A 23,293-nucleotide genomic window follows, 5' to 3' on the forward strand; every position below is an offset into this window, starting at 1 on the left:
TACAAATATTAACATATATACTACATGAGCCAACATGATATGTTGAATCCATTAGCAAGAAATGTGGAAGAAAACTTCCAGAATTTATTCTGGAGAGTTGCTGATTAAAAGACTTGTGCAATTTATGTGCAACAAAATTTGTTTTAAAGGCAACATATTTGATTTTATTATCCCTATATATTAAAGTGTGACTCATAAAGAGTAATATCAAGTCAATAAATTTCTCCCAATCAATTTTTTTTGTCTAATCACAAGTATAATGAAGGAGTTGATGCAGAGACTGGAAGAGTGATGCCCTTTGCTGCCAAAGTATTAAAGTGCATAAAAGACTGAATACTTTATTGATAAAACTCAACCCATGCAATTAAAAAATTTCCTATATTTTATTTAAGCAACTAGACCACTTAGGTCATATATAAAATTCTGAATATACTAAGCATTTTGTTGTTTTCATAAAACTCCATAAAAATTGAGTGCAATTAGTATGATTTCCCCCAATCAGGATCTAATCCTTCATTCAAACCTTTAAAACTTTAATCACATATTTATTTTTTTTTTTTTTTTTATTATCACACCGGCCGATTCCCACCAAGGCAGGGTGGCCCGAAAAAGAAAAACTTTCACCATCATTCACTCCATCACTGTCTTGCCAGAAGGGTGCTTTACACTACAGTTTTTAAACTGCAACATTAACACCCCTCCTTCAGAGTGCAGGCACTGTACTTCCCATCTCCAGGACTCAAGTCCGGCCTGCCGGTTTCCCTGAATCCCTTCATAAATGTTACTTTGCTCACACTCCAACAGCACGTCAAGTATTAAAAACCATTTGTCTCCATTCACTCCTATCAAACACGCTCATGCATGCCTGCTGGAAGTCCAAGCCCCTCGCACACAAAACCTCCTTTACCCCCTCCCTCCAACCCTTCCTAGGCCGACCCCTACCCCGCCTTCCTTCCACTACAGACTGATACACTCTTGAAGTCATTCTGTTTCGCTCCATTCTCTCTACATGTCCGAACCACCTCAACAACCCTTCCTCAGCCCTCTGGACAACAGTTTTGGTAATCCCGCACCTCCTCCTAACTTCCAAACTACGAATTCTCTGCATTATATTCACACCACACATTGCCCTCAGACATGACATCTCCACTGCCTCCAGCCTTCTCCTCGCTGCAACATTCATCACCCACATATGACATTACCATTTTGCATTAGATAAAAAAGATGCCCAGAATATCACACATCCAACTTTATCAGTGTATCACTTACATTTATTCTTTAGATACATACTCACATCACATTACTCCTAAGAAAATAAAAATCTAGAATACACAATCCTAACACAGTTCTTTAATGCATCTTAATTTGGATCTCCATCCACTGAATTTTCACTGTCAATGAACTCTACGTGTGTAAAGGGGAAGTGTCCAACCTTTCCATTAAGTTCACCTTCCCACTGCCCATTGATGTTCATCTTTGTTACTTTAATAACATCACCGACCTCCAGTCTAAGAGCAGTTTTATCATAAGCATTGGGAACTCGGGCTTGCTTCACTCGTGCATAGGCCGGTAATTTTCGCTGCAAAAGAAGGAGAATGTTAATTTCCTGGTACTAATATTCGCTTTATAACTAATCAATACAGATAACATGGATATTAGAAAAATTTATTACATAAGAATAATTTATATTTTAGTGTTAATCAGAGGCAATCTGTGGTAGACATTGCTCAACTCTCTGTTATATACAGTAGCGAGGAAAGGAACAAACAACTTCCACAATACAGTAACTCCTCAATATAGTGAACTTCTGAAATAACAGACAAAACCCACTTGGTAAATTGTGCTATTAACTCTTTTAATATTAACATTCATTGTAAGTATACAATAGAGTAATTTACTGCAGATTTTATACATAATTCTGACTTACTGGACACTCCAAAAAAAAACCCTAATACTCTGTTATAATGAGATTTTACTGTATGTTAATAAGGATGAAAAATCCTGTAGTCAAGTCACACACTCAGGCCATGAGAGCACAGGTAGTTTGCTCAATTAGTATTTTGTAATATAATTAAAGACATTTTATATAAAGTATAATACTGTAATTAACTAGGTCTTGTATCGTAAAATTCCAAACTTGTCAGTTATATGACTAGTTAAGTATCAGTGAAAACCTGGTTACTGACAAATGCTGGAGGACTCATGTTCCAAAAAAAAGTCTATCAAATTTCATTAACATTAATTCCCTAGGCACTGTTAGAATCATATGGGTTTAGTGCTTTCCATGACAATAGTGCTTTCCATGAGAATGGTAATAATAACAGAGCAGAAAATACTCTACAAAGCTGCTAATGCTAAACTAACGTCATTTTCTTTTCTCGTTACTTCATGAGAATACAACAGCAGAGCAGCAAGAGCCTTGCTTTTCTGTAAAGCAGAAGCATCCTGGTGATGGCTTAGCAAAGACACACAACACTAATATACATGGAGACCCATGATGACATAAATCAACTGAGGAAATCAACCAGGCTTTTTTTGCCAACCAAGAGGACTGCCTGTTGTTACCCAACTAATGACCCCACTGCCGAATCATCTAAAGCAGCAATCAATGGCCAAGGGCTAAGTCATTAAAATATGAATTAGAAACCAACTCAAGACTCAGAAGAACACAGGCCTAGAGAATGTATCCCTCACCATCTGCTGTCACCATACCTCTCATCAAACAACAACAAACATGGATCCTACCCCACACGATGATGACTGCTCCTTTCTTGGATTTGATGCTAGTAAGTTTATTTACTTCTACTTACACTTAGGTCACACTAAACATACATGTACACGTTTATTTATACACACTCATCTGAGTTTTCTTTGATTTTATCTTAGTTCTTGTTCTTATTACTTTTCCTTTTATATCCATGGGAAAGTGGAATAAGAATCTTTCCTCCGTAAGCCATGCGTGTTGTAAAAGTCAACTAAAATGCCGGGAACACTGGACTAGTAACCCCTATTCCTATAATAATTACTACAAAGAATAAGAAGAAAATTGTCAAAGTGGGAAGTCTGAATGTGCATGGATGTTGTGCGAATGATAAGAAAGAGATGATTGTGGATGTTATGAATGTGAAGAAGCTAGATGTCCTGGCTTTAAGTGAAACAAAGCTGAAGGGGGTGGGTGAGTTTCAGTGGAGAGGAATAAATGGGATTAGGTCAGGGGTTTCTAATAGAGTTGGAGCTAAAGAAGGAGTAGCAATAATGTTGAAGGATAAGCTATGGCAGAAAAAGAGGGACAATAAATGTATTAATTCAAGGATTATGTGGAGTAAAATAAAGGTTGGATGTGAGGAGTGGGTTATAGTAAGCATATATGCACCTGGGGAAGAGAGAAGTATAGAGGAGAGAGAGAGAGATTTGGGGAAATTTGAACCAAGGAGTTTTGAACCAAGTATGAGAGTACTTGTGGTTGGGGATTTTAATGCTAAAATGGGGAAAAATGTTGTATAGTAGTAGGTAAATTTGGGGAGCCAGGGGTAAATGAAAATGGGGTGCCTTTAATTGAGCTATGTGTAGAAAGAGGTTTGGTAATAAGTAATACATATTTTATGAAGAAGAGGATAAATAAATATACAAGGTATGATGTAGCACATAATGAAAGTAGTTTGTTAATGTATTGGTGGATAAAAGGTTGATGGGTATACTCCAGGATGTACATGTTTATAGAGGGGCAACTGATATATCAGACCATTATCTAGTTGTAGCAACAGTTAGAGTAAGAGGTAGATGGGATAAGAGGAAAATGGCAACAACAAGTAAGAGGGAGGTGAAGGTGTATAAACTAAGGGAGGAGGAAGTTCAGGTGAAATATAAGCACCTATTGGCAGAAAGGTGGGCTGGTGCAGGTATGAGTAGTGGGGGGGTTGAAGAGGGTTGGAATAGTTTTAAAATTGCAGTATTAGAATGTGGGGCAGAAGTTTGTGGTTAAAGGAGGGTGGGTGCAGGAGAAAAGAGGAGTGATTGGTGGAATGATGAAGCAGAAGTGTTATAAGAAGAGTAGAGTATATGGAGAGTAAAAGAAAGGTGAAGAGAGTGGTGAGAGAGTGCAAAAGGAGAGCAGATGATATAGTGGGAGAGGTACTGTCAAGAAATTTTAATGAAAATAAGAAAAAAATTTGGACTGAGTTAAACAAGTTAAGAAAGCCTAGGGAACAAATGGATTTGTCAGTTAAAAACAGAGTAGGGGAGTTAGTAGATGGGGAAATGGAGATTTTGGGTAGATGGCGAGAATATTTTGAGGAACTTTTAAATATCGATGAAGAAAGGGAGGCGGTAATTTCATGCACTGGCCAGGGAGGAATACCATCTTTTAGGAGTGAAGAAGAGCAGGATGAGAGAGTGGGGGAGGTGCGTGAGGCATTACAGAGGATGAAAGGAGGTAAAGCAGCTGGAACTGACGGGATCATGACAGAAATGTTGAAAGCAGGGGGGGATATAATGTTGGAGTGGTTGGTATTTTTGTTTAATAAATGTATGAAAGAGGGGAAGGTACCTAGGGATTGGCAGAGAGCATGTATAGTCCCTTTATATAAAGAAAAGGGGGATAAAAGAGATTGTAAAAATTATAGAGGAATAAGTTTACTGAGTGTACCAGGAAAAGTGTACAGTAGGGTTATTATTGAAAGAATTAGAGGTAAGACAGAATGTAGAATTGCAGATGAGAAAGGAAGTTTTAGAGTGGGTAGGAGATGTGTAGATCAAGTGTTTACATTGATGCATATATGTGAGCTGTATTTAGATAAAGGTAGGGAAGTTTTTATTGCATTTATGGATTTAGAAAGGGCATATGATAGAATGGATAGGGAAGCAATGTGGCAGATGTTGCAAGTGTATGGAATAGGTGGCAAGTTACTAAATGCTGTAAAGAGTTTTTATGAGGATAGTGAGGCTCAGGTTAGGGTGTGTAGAAGAGAGGGAGACTACTTCCCGGTAAAAGTAGGTCTTAGACAGGGATGTGTGATGTCACCATGGTTGTTTAATATATTTATAGATGGGGTCGTAAGAGAAGTAAATGCTAGGGTGTTCGGGAGAGGGGTGGGATTAAATTATGGGGAATTAAATACAAAATGGGAAGTGACACAGTTACTTTTTGCTGATGATACTGTGCTTATGGGAGATCCTACAGAAAAATTGCACAGGTTAGTGGATGAATTTGGGTGTGTGTGTAAAGGTAGAAAGTTGAAAGAGAACACAGAAAAGAGTAAGGTGATGAGAGTATCAAATGATTTTGATAAACAAAAATTGAATATCAAATTGGGGAGGAGAAATATGGAAGAAGTGAATATTTTCAGATACAGTGGACCCCCGGTTAACGATAATTTTTCACTCCAGAAGTATGTTCAGGTGCCAGTACTGACCGAATTTGTTCCCATAAGGAATATTGTGAAGTAGATTAGTCCATTTCAGACCCCCAAACATACACGTAAACACGCTCTTACATAAATACACTTACATAATTGGTCGCACTCGGAGGTGATCGTTATGCGGGGGTCCACTGTATTTGGGAGCTGACGTGTCAGCGGATGGATTTATGAAGGATGAGGTTAATCATAGAATTGATGAAGGAAAAAAGGTGAGTGGTGCATTGAGGTATATGTGGAGGCAAAAAATGTTATCTATGGAGGCAAAGAAGGGAATGTATGAAAGTATAGTAGTACCAACACTCTTATATGGGTGTGAAGCTTGGATTGTAAATACTGCAGCAAGGAAGTGGTTGGAGGCAGTGGAGATGTCCTATCTAAGGGGAATGTGTGGTGTAAATATTATGCAGAGAATTTGGAGTGTGGAAATTAGGAGAAATTGTGGAGTTAATAAAAGTATTAGTCAGAGGGCTGAAGACGGTTTGTTGAGGTGGTTTAGTCATTTAGGGAGAATGGATCAAAGTAGAATGACATGGAGAGCATGTAAATCTGTAGGGTAAGGAAGGCAGGGTAGGGGTCGTCCTCAAAAAGGTTGGAAGGAGGGGGTAAAGGAGGTTTTGTGGGTGAGAGATTTGGACTTCCAGCAAGCGTGCATGAGCGTGTTAGATAGGAGTGAGTGGAGACAAATGGTATTTGGGACCTAATGAGCTGTTGGAGTGTGAGCAGGGTAATATTTTGTGAAGGGATTCAGGGAAACCGGTTATTTTATATAACCGGACTTGAGTCCTGGAAATGGGAAGTACAATGCTTGCACTCTAAAGGAGGGGTTTGGGATATTGGCAGTTTGGAGGGATATATGGTGTATTTTTATACGTATATACTTCTAAACTACCGCCCACAGGATGGGTATGGGGTGCATAATAAACATATTAAACTAACTAAACTGTTGTATTCTGGGCACCTCTGCAAAAACAGTGATTATGTGTGAGTGAGGTGAAAGTGTTGAATGATGATGAAAGCATTTTCTTTTTGGGGACTTTCTTTCTTTTTGTGTCACCCTGCCTCGGTGGGAGACAGCCGACTTGTTGAGAGAGAGAGAGAAAAAAAGTTTATTTACATACAGGTACACATAAATACAGTTACACAAATTACACAAACTATGCACTGGCACCTGGGAGGTATAACATCTTTTAGGAGTGAAGAAGGGCTGGTTGTGAATGTGTGGGAAGGTGCGTGAGGAATTGGGTAGAATGAAAGGGGGTAAAGTAGCTAGAACTAATGGGGTCATGACAGAAATGTTAAAAGCTGGTGAGGATATAGTTTTGGAGTGGCTGGTACTTTTGTTCAGTAAATGTATGAAAGAGGGGAAAGTACCTAGGGATTGGCAGGGAAGGGGGATAAGTATGTTAAAATTATAGGCAAAGAAATTTACTGAGCTCTAGGTAGTAGGTTGGTAGACAGCAACCCCTCTGGGAGGTACTTTCGTCCTGCGAAGTGAGTGTAAAACGGAAGCCTGTAATAGTTTTACATGATGGTAGGATTGCTGGTGTCTTTTTTGTCTCATAAACATGCAAGATTTCAGGTTCGTCTTGTTACTTCTACTTACACTTAAGTCACAATACATATGCATGCACAAGCATATACATACACACAAACCCTTCTGGGTTTTCTCCTATTTTTTTGCTAGTTCTTGTTCTTGTTTATTTCCTCTTATCTCCACGGGGAAGTGGAACAGAAATCATACTTCGTAAGCCATACGTGTCATAAGAGGCTGGTAACTCCTCCTGTATACATTACTAAAGTTAAGAAGAGAAACTTTTATTTTTCGTTTTTTTGGTCCACCCTGCTTTGGGGGGGATGTGGCCAGTTCGTTGAAAAAAAAGTAGTTTACTGAGTATACCAGGTAAAGTGTATGGTAGGGTTATTATTAAAAGAATTAGAGGTAAGACAGAGAGCAGGACTGCAGATGAACAAGGAGGCTTTAGAATGGGTAGGGGGTGTGTAGATCGTTTACACTGAAGCATATATGTGAACATTATTCAGATAAAGGCAAGGAAGTTTTCACTGCATTTATGGATTTAGAAAAGGCATATGATAAGGTGGATAGGGGAGCAATGTGGTAGATGTTGCAAGTGTATGGAATAGGTAGTAAGTTACTAAATGCCGTAAAGAGTTTATGAGGCTTAGGTTAGGATGTGTAGGAGAGAGGGAGATTACTTTCCAGTAAAAGTAGTCCATAGACAGGGATGTGTAATGTCACCATGGTTGTTTAACATATTTATAGAAGGGGATGTAAAAAATATAAATGCTAGGGTATTGGGGAGAGGGGTGGGATTAAATTATAAGAAATAAAATATGAAATGGGAGTTGACAAAGTTACTTTTTGCTGATGATACTGTGCTTATGGGAGATTCTAAGGACAAGTTGCAAAGGTTAGTGGATGAGTTTGGGAGGGTGTGTAAAGGTAGAAAGTTTAAAGTGAACATAGATAACCATAAGATGATGAGGATATCAAATGAGTTAGGTAAAGAAAAACTGGATATCCCATTGGACGGAGGGAGTATGGAAAACATGAATATCTTCAGATATTTGGGAGTAAATTCATCAGCCAATGGGTTTATGAACTATGAGGTAAACCAGAGGATTGATGAAAGAAAAAATGTGGATGGTGTACTGAGGTATGTGTGGAGACAAAAAAAAAACATTAACTATTGAAGCAAAAAAGGGAATGTATGAGAGTATAGTGATACTAATACTCTCATATGAGTGTGAAGCATGGGTTGTAAATGCTGCAACAAGAAGGCAGCTGGAGGCAGTGGAGATGTGTCTAAGGGCAATGTACGATATAAATATAATGCAAAGAATTCATAGTGTGGAAAGTAGGAGGTGTGGAGTTACTAAAAGTATTATTCAGAGGGCTGAGGAGGGGTTGTTGAGGTGGTTTGGTCATTTATAGAGAATGGAGCAAATTAGGATGATTTGAAGGGTGTATAAATCTGTAGTGGAGGAGAGGAGGGATAAGGGTCATCCTAGGAAAGGATGGAGGGAGCGGGTAAAAGAGGTTGCGTGTGCAAGGGGCCTGGATATATAACGGGCATGTGTGATAGGTATGGTAGTCACATGTGGTAGGTATAGTAGTTAGGTGTGGTAGGTATGGCCACCCCACTCACACGTAATATACATTTAAAGCGCCTAGAGCGATAAAAATGCATATACAGTACACTCATTACTTACCTTAAAATATCTGTAGTCTTAATGTAGATTGAGAGGTGAGTAAATGAAATAGAATGAATAAACGAGAGAAAGAGAAAGAAAGAGAGAGAGAGAGAGAGAGAGAGAGAGAGAGAGAGAGAAAGAATGAGTAAATGAGAGACGACAGAGACGCGGAGCATGTAAACAAGCAGACAAATGCATCTGGTTATGGTTGATACACGTTCATTTCCATGTTTATGAAGCTTCTACCATAATACAAACACCTTACATTGTGTACAAGTTGTCTCCACATCGGTGGAGTAGAATAAATAAAGAGCAACACTCCCACTCTCATGCAACACACCATTTTTAGAAGTAATGATGCTCTAGGTGAAGGCATATGAAAGGAATAATTTTCTACAGTTACTCCCAGTAATACTATTGTGTATGCATTTTCTTTGGTGTTGAACTAGAGAAATCGTTATTCTTTCCAACACTCTGACAAGACAACTGGAAAAACATTTCAAATTTTTTTTTTTATTTTTATTATCACACTGGCCGATTCCCACCAAGGCAGGGTGGCCCGAAAAAGAAAAACTTTCACCATCATTCACTCCATCACTGTCTTGCCAGAAGGGTGCTTTACACTACAGTTTTTAAACTGCAACATTAACACCCCTCCTTCAGAGTGCAGGCACTGTACTTCCCATCTCCAGGACTCAAGTCCGGCCTGCCGGTTTCCCTGAATCCCTTCATAAATGTTACTTTGCTCACACTCCAACAGCACGTCAAGTATTAAAAACCATTTGTCTCCATTCACTCCTATCAAACACGCTCACGCATGCCTGCTGGAAGTCCAAGCCCCTCGCACACAAAACCTCCTTTACCCCCTCCCTCCAACCCTTCCTAGGCCGACCCCTACCCCGCCTTCCTTCCACTACAGACTGATACACTCTTGAAGTCATTCTGTTTCGCTCCATTCTCTCTACATGTCCGAACCACCTCAACAACCCTTCCTCAGCCCTCTGGACAACAGTTTTGGTAATCCCGCACCTCCTCCTAACTTCCAAACTACGAATTCTCTGCATTATATTCACACCACACATTGCCCTCAGACATGACATCTCCACTGCCTCCAGCCTTCTCCTCGCTGCAACATTCATCACCCACGCTTCACACCCATATAAGAGCGTTGGTAAAACTATACTCTCATACATTCCCCTCTTTGCCTCCAAGGACAAAGTTCTTTGTCTCCACAGACTCCTAAGTGCACCACTCACTCTTTTTCCCTCATCAATTCTATGATTCACCTCATCTTTCATAGACCCATCCGCTGACACGTCCACTCCCAAATATCTGAATACGTTCACCTCCTCCATACTCTCTCCCTCCAATCTGATATTCAATCTTTCATCACCTAATCTTTTTGTTATCCTCATAACCTTACTCTTTCCTGTATTCACCTTTAATTTTCTTCTTTTGCACACCCTACCAAATTCATCCACCAATCTCTGCAACTTCTCTTCAGAATCTCCCAAGAGCACAGTGTCATCAGCAAAGAGCAGCTGTGACAACTCCCACTTTGTGTGTGATTCTTTATCTTTTAACTCCACGCCTCTTGCCAAGACCCTCGCATTTACTTCTCTTACAACCCCATCTATAAATATATTAAACAACCACGGTGACATCACACATCCTTGTCTAAGGCCTACTTTTACTGGGAAAAAATTTCCCTCTTTCCTACATACTCTAACTTGAGCCTCACTATCCTCGTAAAAACTCTTCACTGCTTTCAGTAACCTACCTCCTACACCATACACTTGCAACATCTGCCACATTGCCCCCCTATCCACCCTGTCATACGCCTTTTCCAAATCCATAAATGCCACAAAGACCTCTTTAGCCTTATCTAAATACTGTTCACTTATATGTTTCACTGTAAACACCTGGTCCACACACCCCCTACCTTTCCTAAAGCCTCCTTGTTCATCTGCTATCCTATTCTCCGTCTTACTCTTAATTCTTTCAATTATAACTCTACCATACACTTTACCAGGTACACTCAACAGACTTATCCCCCTATAATTTTTGCACTCTCTTTTATCCCCTTTGCCTTTATACAAAGGAACTATGCATGCTCTCTGCCAATCCCTAGGTACCTTACCCTCTTCCATACATTTATTAAATAATTGCACCAACCACTCCAAAACTATATCCCCACCTGCTTTTAACATTTCTATCTTTATCCCATCAATCCCGGCTGCCTTACCCCCTTTCATTTTACCTACTGCCTCACGAACTTCCCCCACACTCACAACTGGCTCTTCCTCACTCCTACAAGATGTTATTCCTCCTTGCCCTATACACGAAATCACAGCTTCCCTATCTTCATCAACATTTAACAATTCCTCAAAATATTCCCTCCATCTTCCCAATACGTCTAACTCTCCATTTAATAACTCTCCTCTCCTATTTTTAACTGACAAATCCATTTGTTCTCTAGGCTTTCTTAACTTGTTAATCTCACTCCAAAACTTTTTCTTATTTTCAACAAAATTTGTTGATAACATCTCACCCACTCTCTCATTTGCTCTCTTTTTACATTGCTTCACCACTCTCTTAACTTCTCTCTTTTTCTCCATATACTCTTCCCTCCTTGCATCACTTCTACTTTGTAAAAACTTCTCATATGCTAACTTTTTCTCCCTTACTACTCTTTTTACATCATCATTCCACCAATCGCTCCTCTTCCCTCCTGCACCCACTTTCCTGTAACCACAAACTTCTGCTGAACACTCTAACACTACATTTTTAAACCTACCCCATACCTCTTCGACCCCATTGCCTATGCTCTCATTAGCCCATCTATCCTCCAAAAGCTGTTTATATCTTACCCTAACTGCCTCCTCTTTTAGTTTATAAACCTTCACCTCTCTCTTCCCTGATGCTTCTATTCTCCTTGTATCCCATCTACCTTTTACTCTCAGTGTAGCTACAACTAGAAAGTGATCTGATATATCTGTGGCCCCTCTATAAACATGTACATCCTGAAGTCTACTCAACAGTCTTTTATCTACCAATACATAATCCAACAAACTACTGTCATTTCGCCCTACATCATATCGTGTATACTTATTTATCCTCTTTTTCTTAAAATATGTATTACCTATAACTAAACCCCTTTCTATACAAAGTTCAATCAAAGGGCTCCCATTATCATTTACACCTGGCACCCCAAACTTACCTACCACACCCTCTCTAAAAGTTTCTCCTACTTTAGCATTCAAGTCCCCTACCACAATTACTCTCTCACTTGGTTCAAAGGCTCCTATACATTCACTTAACATCTCCCAAAATCTCTCTCTCTCCTCTGCATTCCTCTCTTCTCCAGGTGCATACACGCTTATTATGACCCACTTCTCGCATCCAACCTTTACTTTAATCCACATAATTCTTGAATTTACACATTCATATTCTCTTTTCTCCTTCCATAACTGATCAATTAACATTACTGCTACCCCTTCCTTTGCTCTAACTCTCTCAGATACTCCAGATTTAATCCCATTTATTTCCCCCCACTGAAACTCTCCTACCCCCTTCAGCTTTGTTTCGCTTAGGGCCAGGACATCCAACTTCTTTTCATTCATAACATCAGCAATCATCTGTTTCTTGTCATCCGCACTACATCCACGCACATTTAAGCAACCCAGTTTTATAAAGTTTTTCTTCTTCTCTTTTTTAGTAATTGTATACAGGAGAAGGGGTTACTAGCCCATTGCTCCCGGCATTTTAGTCGCCTCATACGACACGCATGGCTTACGGAGGAAAGATTCTTTTCCACTTCCCCATGGACAATAGAAGAAATAAAAAAGAACAAGAGCTATTTAGAAAAAGGAGAAAAACCTAGATGTATGTATATATATATATGCATGTGCGTGTCTGTGAAGTGTGACCAAAGTGTAAGTAGGAGTAGCAAGATATCCCTGTTATCTTAGCGTGTTTATGTTAATTTATTCTATTGTGGGGTGTATTTATCATGTTTATATGTTATGTAGCATGTTTATTATATAATTTTGAAAAAATAGCATAGATGGATTAATGAAAATATCTATATTAACATATGACATTTAATGAGCTTCAGAGTGATTATTCCATTTTATTATTATCATCACTATTAATATGGCAGCTTTGAGACTAATAAGACACTCTTAGTGATTTTAACCCTTTCAGGGTCTGTCCCGTAGATCTACGGCTTCACGTTGAGTGTCCAAACCGTAGATCTACGCCAAAATTCTAGCGCCGTCAAATTTAGCGTGAAAGCGCTCATAGGCCTACATGTGAGAGAACGGGTCTGCATGGTGGGTGTGCGCCATAAACAAAAAATCTAGGAGCCTCCATAGCATTGTGGGAACGCCGGCTCAGTTACCCTTGTTCACAATGCCTCGTCGCAAGTCAGCTCTCACTCCCCGGAAAATTGGGACTCTCCTCTTCCTATCTGATAGTTCTGACACTGATGGAAGTGGAAATGAAGATGAATTCTATGGCTTTGATCAGTTAGTGACCGGAAAGAATGACCAGGATATCGACAATAGTGCAGAAAACCCTGACGATCCTCAACCTTCTACCTCTGGTGTGGGCACTCGTGACTCACGGTCGGTTGTGCCTCAACGCAAGAGAAAATTAATATTTTCGCGTAGCCAGGCCTCTGACTTCAGTAATGATGATGATAGTGACGTAGATTGTGATTTTATTGCGAACGACGATCATTCGAGTAGTGATAGTGAGGAATCATATTCACCAGTGAAGCGTCGGTATGTTCGCCGCTGCATGCGCTCGGGTAGTGTACCATATGCTGTGCCCAGGGGACGGAGTACATCACGGACTACATCACGGACTACATCACGGAGTACATCACGGAGTACATCACGGAGTACATCACGGAGTACATCCCGTGGCCCTACACCAGTTTTAGATAGTGATAGTGAGGATGATGTGGCTACACTTGGCATGGATAGACCACAGGCATCAGTGGATGGTATTAGTGGTGATGGTAGTGGCACCGCCATGCGTGACTCACCAGCCCAGGGTGGGACCCACGCTGCTGACTCCTCAGTTCAAGGACAAAGCGGAGTGTCAGCCACCAGCCCACCACAACCACAACCACCCGCACAACCAGCCTATGATGTCCAGTATCCACCAGCAAACCGTATGTGGGATTGGCAGCAAAATCCCAATTTTGTTCCCAAGCCTCACCACTTTGATGACTCTCAAAGTGGAATTCTACCTACTTGTCCTCTTGGAACCACGGCCAATGAACTGGAATTCTTTGAATTATTCTTTGAACAGCCATTGATGGAAACAATTGTCAGGGAAAGTAATAAGTATTTTGAGTACACCATGGCAAATACGATCATATCACCACAGTCAAGACTACACAGGTGGAAAGAGATGACTGTTGCAGAAATGTATTTGCTTTTTGCAACAATAATGCTTATGCCTCATGTCTATAAGCATAATATAAAAGCATACTGGTCCACAGTTCAGCTAATTTCTACCCCGGTCTTCAGTGAAATAATACCAGTGAACAGGTTTATCTTACTGTTACGTATGTTGCACTTCTCTGACAAAACCAGGCCTGACAGAAGTGACAGGTTATACAAGATTAGAAATGTTTTCATGTATCTCAAACAAAAGTTCAGCATATACTTTTATTCATTCAAGAATCTTGTAATTGACGAGTGTTTGATTTTATTCAAAGGTAGACTGTCATTCAAGCAGTATATACCGAGCAAGAGGAAACGCTTTGGTATAAAACTGTTTGTACTCTGTGATTGTGACAGTGGCCTGGTGTTGGAAATTGTTGTATACACGGGAAGTAAAACATTGAAAGATACCAAGATGTTATTGGGTATCTCAGGTGACGTAGTGAGAAACATGATGGCACCTTATCTTGGTAAGGGGCATACATTATATACCGATAACTGGTACACAAGCCCATTACTCAGTGATTTCATGCGAGTGAACAAGACAGATGTGTGTGGCACAGTGCGTTCTAATCATAAACATATGCCCAGGCTCAACGCAGGTGCTCGTGGTGATGACATGCAGGTGTTTACTGCCAATGACATCATGGCATTACGGTGGCATGACAAACGAGATGTCACATTGTTGACAACCATTCACCGTAATGAAATGCAAGACAGTGGCAAAGTTGATCGAGTGACTAATGAACGTATTCAAAAACCAGTGACAGTGATTGATTATACACAAAACATGCGCTTGGTTGACAAATGTGACATGCAGATTGGTTTTGTTGACTGTGTTCGTAAGAGTTACAAGTGGTACATGAAACTTTTCTTCCATCTCATGGACATTTCAATGCTCAATGCATATAATATGTACCAAATAAAGACTGGCAACAGACCACCGTATGGTGAATTTTGTTTGTCTGTTGTCAGACAACTCATAATGAAGTACCAGGTAAGAACACCTGCTATACAACAAGGTCCTCGAATTACTCAGGATATACCCAAGCGTTTGAGGAGGGAAGGTGATCATTTCATAATACAGCTTCCTTCAACTCAGAAGAAATTTGCTCAGAAGAGATGTGTTGTCTGTGCATAAACAAAACGACGGCAACAAAGACGCAAAGACACTCGGTTTATGTGTGAGGAATGTAAGGTGCCTCTGTGCATGGTGCCTTGTTTCAAGGAGTTCCACAAGCTCCAGCAGTTTCAAAACCATGTCCAGTGATTGTAAATATGTAAATATATGATAGAACATTAGTATTATACAAGATTTGTGCATGTTTATTGTAATAAACAACAGTGGTAAACAATAATATGATAGTAACTTTAGTGCGGTTATTGTGTTCAATACAGTGAGTTTATATATATCAATTATATACAGTATTGGTCTCTCAGGCCCCAAATGTTAGTAGGAATAGAAAAAAATTTGAAAAGAAAAGAAAAAACTATAAAAACCGCTAAATATTGTAATGCGCGTATGTGGAATTCGTCGATGTTGCCGCCACCACATCATTAAAAAAGAGAAACTTTCATTTTTCCTTTCAGGTCACCTTGCCTTGGTGGGATATGGCTGGTTTGTTGGAAAAAAAAATATATATACAGTGGACCCCCGCATAGCGAACTTAATCCGTGCAAGAGGGCTGGTCGTTATGCGAAATGTTCGCTATGCGAATTAATTTTCCCCATAAGAAATAATGGAAATAAAATTAATCCGTGCAAGACACCCAAAAGTATGAAAAAAAATTTTTTTTTACCACAAAAAAATGTTAATTTTAGTACACACAAACTGAAAAAGGCATGCACAATTACATGACACTTACTTTTATTGAAGATCTGGTGATGATTGATGGGATGGGAGGAGGGGAGAGAGAGTGTTAGTGTTTAGAAGGGGAATCCCCTTCCATTAGGACTTGAGGTAGCAAGTCCTTTTCTGGGGTTACTTCCCTTCTTCTTTTAATGCCACTAGGACCAGCTTCAGAGTCACTGGACTTCTTTCGCACAACATATCTGTCCATAGTGGCCTGTACCTCTCGTTCCTTTATGATTTGTCTAAAGTGGTTCACAACAGTGTCATTGTAACAGTCACCAGCACGGCTTGCAATAGCTGTGTGAGGGTGATTTTCATCAAAAAAGGTTTGCACTTCAAGCCATTTTGCACACATTTCCTTAATCTTTGAAGTAGGCAATTCCTTCAATTTCTCTCTCCCCTCCTTTGAACCAGTTTCCCCAGGTCTGGCCTCTTGCTCTTGAAGTTGATCTATCAGCTCATCAGTGGTTAGTTCTTCATTGTCCTCCTCCACCAACTCTTCCACATCCTCCCCACTAACCTCCAACCCCAAGGACTTCCCCAATTCCACAATTGATTCCTCAACTGGTATACTACTCCTCTCAGGGTTAGCCTCAAACCCTTCAAAATCCCTTTTGTCTACACATTCTGGCCACAGTTTCTTCCAAGCAGAGTTCAAGGTTCTCTTAGTCACTCCCTCCCAAGCCTTACCTATAAGGTTTACACAATTGAGGATATTAAAGTGATCCTTCCAAAACTCTTTTAGAGTCAATCGAGTGTCTGTGGTCACTTCAAAGCACTTTTGAAACAGAGCTTTTGTGTACAGTTTCTTGAAGTTGGAAATGACCTGCTGGTCCATGGGCTGCAGGAGAGGAGTGGTATTAGGAGGCAAAAACTTCACCTTAATGAAGCTCATGTCCCCATAAAGTCGCTCTGCCACGTCTGTAGGATGACCAGGGGCATTGTCTAACACCAGGAGGCACTTAAGGTCTAATTTCTTTTCAGTTAGGTAATCTTTCACATTGGGGGCAAATGCATGGTGTAACCAGTCATAGAAAAATTCCCTAGTGACCCATGCCTTACTGTTTGCCCTCCACAGCACACACAAATTATCCTTGAGGACATTCTTTTGCCTGAACGCTCTGGGAGTTTCAGAGTGATACACTAATAAAGGCTTAACTTTGCAATCACCACTAGCATTGGCACACATCAACAAAGTAAGCCTGTCTTTCATAGGCTTATGTCCTGGGAGTGCCTTTTCCTCCTGAGTAATGTAGGTCCTGCTTGGCATTTTCTTCCAGAACAGGCCTGTTTCATCACAATTAAACACTTGTTCAGGTTCCAGTCCTTCAGTTTCTATGTACTCCTTGAATTCATGCACATATTTTTCAGCCGCTTTGTGGTCCGAACTGGCAGCCTCACCATGCCGTATCACACTATGGATGCCACTACGCTTCTTAAATCTCTCAAACCAACCTTTGCTGGCCTTAAATTCACTCACATCATCACTAGTTGCAGGCATTTTTTTAATTAAATCGTCATGCAACTTCCTAGCCTTTTCACATATGATCGCTTGAGAGACGCTATCTCCCGCTAGCTGTTTTTCATTTATCCACACCAATAAGAGTCTCTCAACATCTTCCATCACTTGCGATCTTTGTTTCGAAAACACAGTTAAACCTTTGGCAACAACAGCTTCCTTGATTGCCGTTTTCTTGCCCACAATAGAAGCGATGGTTGATTTTGGTTTCTTGTACAACCTGACCAGGTCGGTGATACGTACTCCACTTTCATACTTATCAATGATCTCTTTCTTCATTTCAATGGGTATTCTTACCCTTTGAGGTGTAGGGTTGGCACTAGAAGCTTTCTTGGGGCCCATGGTCACTTATTTTCCACAAACAGCACCGAAAACACTGTAATAATATGAAATATTCCGAGTGTATGCTTGAATGTTACCGCGGAGGCTGGCCGGTAAACAATGGGACAGGCGGCACATGTGAGGCTGGCTGAGGGCGCACATTGGACGCGTCTCGGACGAAGGTCGCTGAGCGGGTTTTTGTCCACTATGCGGGGCAAAATTTTAGCGAACAAAGCGTTCGCTATGCGGATTGTTCGCTATGCAAGGCGTTCGCTATGCGGGGGTCCACTGTATATATAATATGAAACAACTTTAAAACGCTTGAAAATTTGGAAAATGTCCAGACATAATGGAAAGTCGTGGAGCTCATGGAGAATGTAAAGAAACTGGGTGGTGCGTGGCGACCATATTAGAGTGTCTGGTGGAGGGAGCCATAATAGCAAGTTTTGGTCATAGTTTGAAATGTCTGTATTAGTAGAATGCCGTGAGGTGAAACTCTGTAAAGCGGGGCCTTATTGAACTAGGAATAAGGTAAACTGAGTTATTTGCATTAACATTCAACAGGATCAACTTACAATAACAGGTACACTCTTATGTCTCTGTGTATACATTTTAAGATGGCTTTTTTAACAAATTTGACATTTAAAATACTGAATATTAATTATTTAGAAAGTGTTTATGTTAATTTAACTTGCTATGGTAACTCTTCTGTCTCTGTGTATACATTTTTAAGATGGTTGTTTTAACAAATTTGACATTTAAAATACTGAACATTAACCCTTAAACGGTCCAAACGTATATATACATTCACTCGTGCAGCACCCCAAATATTTTGAAAAAAAAAAAAAAAAAAAAAAAAAATAGTTTTTTCTATTTTTCATATTATTTTATGTAATTTTTATGTTCTAATAATTACAATTTGTAGTAGTTCTTGTCATTTTATAACCAATCTTTGTTCTGACACTAGTATTAGGTACTGAAATTGTACTCAAATTGTCACAAACACACTGACAGGTGGACATTTACACCTGCCTCAGCCATTTACTATTGTCTTGGAATATATACAAAGCATTTATATGTCCCAGCAATGTGGAGGAGGAGGAGGAGGAGGAGGAGGAGGAGGAGGAGGAGGAGGAGGAGGAGAGGAGGAGGAGAGGAGGAGGAGGAGGAGGAGGAGGGAGGAGGAGGAGGAGGAGGAGGGAGGAGGAGGGAGGAGGAGGGAGGAGGAGGGAGGAGGAGGAGGAGGAGGAGGGAGGAGGAGGGAGGAGGAGGGAGGAGGAGGAGGAGGAGGAGGAGGAGGAGGGAGGAGGAGGAGGAGGAGGAGGACGAGGAGGACGAGGAGGACGAGGAGGACGAGGAGGACGAGGACGAGAAGGACGAGGAGGAGGAGGAGGAGGACGAGGAGGAGGAGAACGAGGAGGAGGAGGAGGAGGAGGAGGAGGAGGAGGAGGAGGAGGAGGAGGAGGAGGAGGAGGAGGAGGAGGAGGAGGAGGAGGACGAGGAGGACGAGGAGGACGAGGAGGACGAGGAGGACGAGGAGGACGAGGAGGACGAGGAGGACGAGGAGGACGAGGAGGACGAGGAGGACGAGGAGGACGAGGAGGACGAGGAGGAGGAGGAGGAGGAGGAGGAGGAGGAGGAGGAGGAGGACGAGGAGGAGGAGGAGGACGAGGACGACGAGGACGACGAGGACGACGAGGACGACGAGGACGACGAGGACGACGAGGACGACGAGGACGACGAGGACGACGAGGACGACGAGGACGACGAGGACGACGAGGACGACGAGGACGACGAGGACGACGAGGACGACGAGGACGAGGACGAGGACGAGGACGAGGACGAGGACGAGGACGAGGACGAGGACGAGTACGAGTACGAGTACGAGAACGAGAACGAGAACGAGAACGAGAACGAGAACGAGGAGGAGGAGGAGGAGATGATAAGAGCTGACGTTTGATGAGCATACACAAGGGTGGGGGAGGGTGCAGCTGATAAGAGAAGATTAGAGGTGATAATTGATGAGCATCGCCCTCACTTTGTTTTCGCTGGTACATAAACATGTCTGTCTGTCTATTTGTCTATCTGTCAAGCTCACTGTCTATCTGTCTATCCGTCTAGCTCTCTGTCTCAGAGAGAGCCACAAGACTGCGTCGTCATCACGTTTACTCATATCTTCAAGCAGAGTATAGCACTTTGTCTGGATTTTTTGGGTTATCCTAGGTAATTTACACTATGTATACTTGTATTTATGCGTACCTGTGAGACAGAGATAGACAGACAGATAGAAAGAGAGACAGACTGAAAGAGATACAGAGATTGACAAAGACATTTAGAGACAGAGACAGATAGACAGAGACAGATAGACAGAGACAGACACAGACAGACAGAGGTAAACAGAGATACAAACAGAGATACAGACAGAGATAGACAGAGGAAGACAGAGATAGACAGAGATACATAGATAGACAGACTCTAAACTTGTGGTTAACATCACTTTCCTCTTAAAAGAGGAGTGTTAATATGACATTACATCAGTGAATCCTTGGTGTTTGCTGCACTGTTTGCTCTAGCTGGCGCTCAATTTAACTGGCGCTCCCACAAGGTACGAAGTGGTCCCAGATTTTTTTAATACCGCACACAATGAGTGATAGGACCCATTCTATGTTGACAAGCCATCTCAGGCCAATCGTGCCAAATTTGAAGGCAGGAAAAATAAAACATATATATACGTTTGGACCGTTTAAGAGTTAATTATTTAGAAAGTGTTTATGTTAACTTGGGTATTTATCATTTTACACTTATCACTGACATTATTTTACTTTCATCACAATAATTTATAAACAAAAGGTCACCCAGCTTACAAAACTGCATTACTTTTACTTTTTTTAACTGTAAAGGCTCATAATCCAAGGAACTGGAGCTACCATCCCCATATGTAGACTGAATCTTATTGCCTTCCATTCCTTAGGCTTTGTATGCCTCCTACAGTTTCAGGAAGCAACAGTACTGAGGATGGTTATGTTGTATACACGTTTGTTATACAGCTTGGTACTTTGAAAACTTTAATTAGTTCCTAAATGCCTCGTTGGTACATGCAGATGCTGTAACTTAGGGAATTTGAATGCAACAGACCTCCTGTAACATTACTGAAATACAGTACAGTATTTTTGTACTTTAATTTTATTGATAAATCTTTATAAAACTGTCTTGAAAGATGTTAGTAAAGGCTTGTCGTAAGGATCACTGAAAATGGTAGAGTTAAAAATAAATCACATTGCTAATCAACTATGGTAAACTAATTAAGGTTTTTATGGAAACTAGGAACAATATCAAGAAGCAAGCTTGGGAAATACACCTTTAAACCTTTGTCCAAATGGCTAAATATAGGGAGGTAACACATTCTCTAAGTACACTAAATGAACTATTCTCTACCTGGCAGAGAATAATAGGTTGAACTCCAAAAGATGAATTCTTACACATACGTCACCTAAAAAAAGACATACCATGATACACAGTTCAATACTCTTATAAAAACTGCTCCAACATCATAAGATGCACTAAAACAATATTACTGTATATCACAACCATATACACTACATAATTCACTAAATAATTCAACATTTATTGTATAAATATTGCATTAAGTTTGGCCAAGTTACAACATAACACTCACCTGAAGACTTGGTTTAGGACGTGGAGTACCTTCAGTAGATTGTGTGCTACCTCTGTTTGGGGTCGAGTTCATGGCAATACTCTCTCCTTCTTCATACTGGTGGGAAAACATCATCTCATAATATAATTCTACCTTAAACATGAAATAATAGCAAGCAAAAAAAAAATTATATGGACATAAAAACTTCCTATGTACATAGAGTACATACCCATGAATTACTCTTATTTTAGCTTTAATTTGTATTTAACCCTTTGAGGGTCTCAGCCGTACTAGTACGGCTTATGAACCAGGGTTTTTGACGTACTAGTATGCCTAAATTCTAGCGCCCTCAAATCTAGTGGGAGAAAGCTGGTAGGCCTACGTATGAAAGAATGGGTCTATGTGGTCAGTGTGCACATTATAAAAAAAATCCTGCAGCACACAGTGCATAATGAGAAAAAAAAAAACTTTGACCGTTTTTTTGGAATAAAACAGCGACTTTGCACTGTATTTTCTTATGGTATTTATTGTTGTATTCTAGATTTCTTGGTCTCATTTTATAGAATGGAAGACATATTACAGAAATTGAGATGATTTTGACTGGTTTTACAATGAAAAGTACCTTGAAATTGAGCTCAAAGTAGCAGAAATGTTCGATTTTTACCAAAGTTCAAAAGTCAACAAATCATGCCAAGCGTCCAATACACGTCAACTGGTGAGTCTAATATTCTTTCACCAGTGCGCTGATATTATTTATACCATTTTTTACACTAATGTAGTAGTCTGCATAACAGTAAATCTTCTATTTTTTGTGAGAATAAAAATTCAAAGTGGAAAGCAAAAGAATGTAAGAGGGGCCTTGAGACGTGACTAATGAACAGAGGATATGTCATTTTAGTGCCAGGAATGTCTTTCATGTTTATTCTGGACCCTATTCGGAAATTGGCATCTTTTGAAATTTGTGTGAAATTGGCAAAATTGCTAAATTCTGACCACTGTACTGGATAGTTGAAATTGGTAAATGGGTGGTTTCTTGCACTCATTCGATAGAAAAAATGGAGTTCTAGCGAAATATTCATGTTTTCTGTTGACTAGTACAGTGGAATTGGCCGAAAATGGGGCTGAAAGTGGGCAAAATCGCCGATGCATAAACATCGCCAAGACCGCAAACTTCGCGAGAGCATAATTCTGTAAGTTTTCCATCAGCCCACTCTGTCCGTGTCCCCACACAGGCGCCATGAGCCAGTCTGGTTTTGTTGATGCTTGAATGAACATTAACCTGCACTCTCACTCAAATATTTTACGATTATTTCATTGTGTTTAGTGCTTGACCATGGGCCCAAAGAAACTTGCTAGTGGTCCCCCTGTGATAAAGAAAGTGAGAAACACCACAGATGTGAAGAAGGAAATAATACAGAAGTATGAGAGTGGTGTGAGACTCGTTGAGCTAGCCAGGATGTATGGGAAAAACAAGTCGATCATCAGTTCTATCCTGGCAAAGAAAGAACAAATCAAGGAAGCTGATGTTGCAAAAGGTGTTAATATGCTAACCAAAAAAAGACCATACACAATTGATCAGGTTGAGAAGTTGTTGCTGGTGTGGATCAAGGATAAAGAGATGGGAGGTGATAGTGTTTCAGAGACCATTATTTGCAAAAAGGTAAGGAAGTTGCAAGCCGATCTGGTACAGAAAACTCCTAGAACCAGTGCTGATAGTGAATTTAAGGGCAGCAGAGGCTGGTTTGACAGATTTAAGAAGCATAGTGGCATACACAATGTTGTAAGGCATGGCGAGGCAGCTAGTTCTGACAAACGGGCGACTGAGATGTTTGTACAGGAGTTTAAGGTTTACATAGA

The 23,293-nt window shown here is 40.5% G+C and overlaps 1 protein-coding gene across 1 annotated transcript in view; it reads right to left on the reverse strand.

Moving 5' to 3' along the window:
- Positions 1-1,109: 1,109 nt before the first annotated feature.
- The window catches only part of Crk (Crk proto-oncogene, adaptor protein), a 443,892-nt gene continuing 421,708 nt past the window's right edge, over positions 1,110-23,293 (reverse strand). The window contains exons 6-7 of the mRNA XM_053785132.2: positions 21,458-21,553; positions 1,110-1,579 (exon numbers count right to left, since the gene is read on the reverse strand). Coding sequence (XP_053641107.1) covers positions 1,361-1,579; positions 21,458-21,553 — 315 coding nt within the window. The 3' untranslated portion in view covers positions 1,110-1,360. The remainder of the gene's footprint in view (positions 1,580-21,457; positions 21,554-23,293) is intronic.

The sequence above is a fragment of the Cherax quadricarinatus genome, chromosome 45 (assembly GCF_038502225.1).
Source record: "Cherax quadricarinatus isolate ZL_2023a chromosome 45, ASM3850222v1, whole genome shotgun sequence".
NCBI lineage: Eukaryota > Metazoa > Arthropoda > Malacostraca > Decapoda > Parastacidae > Cherax > Cherax quadricarinatus.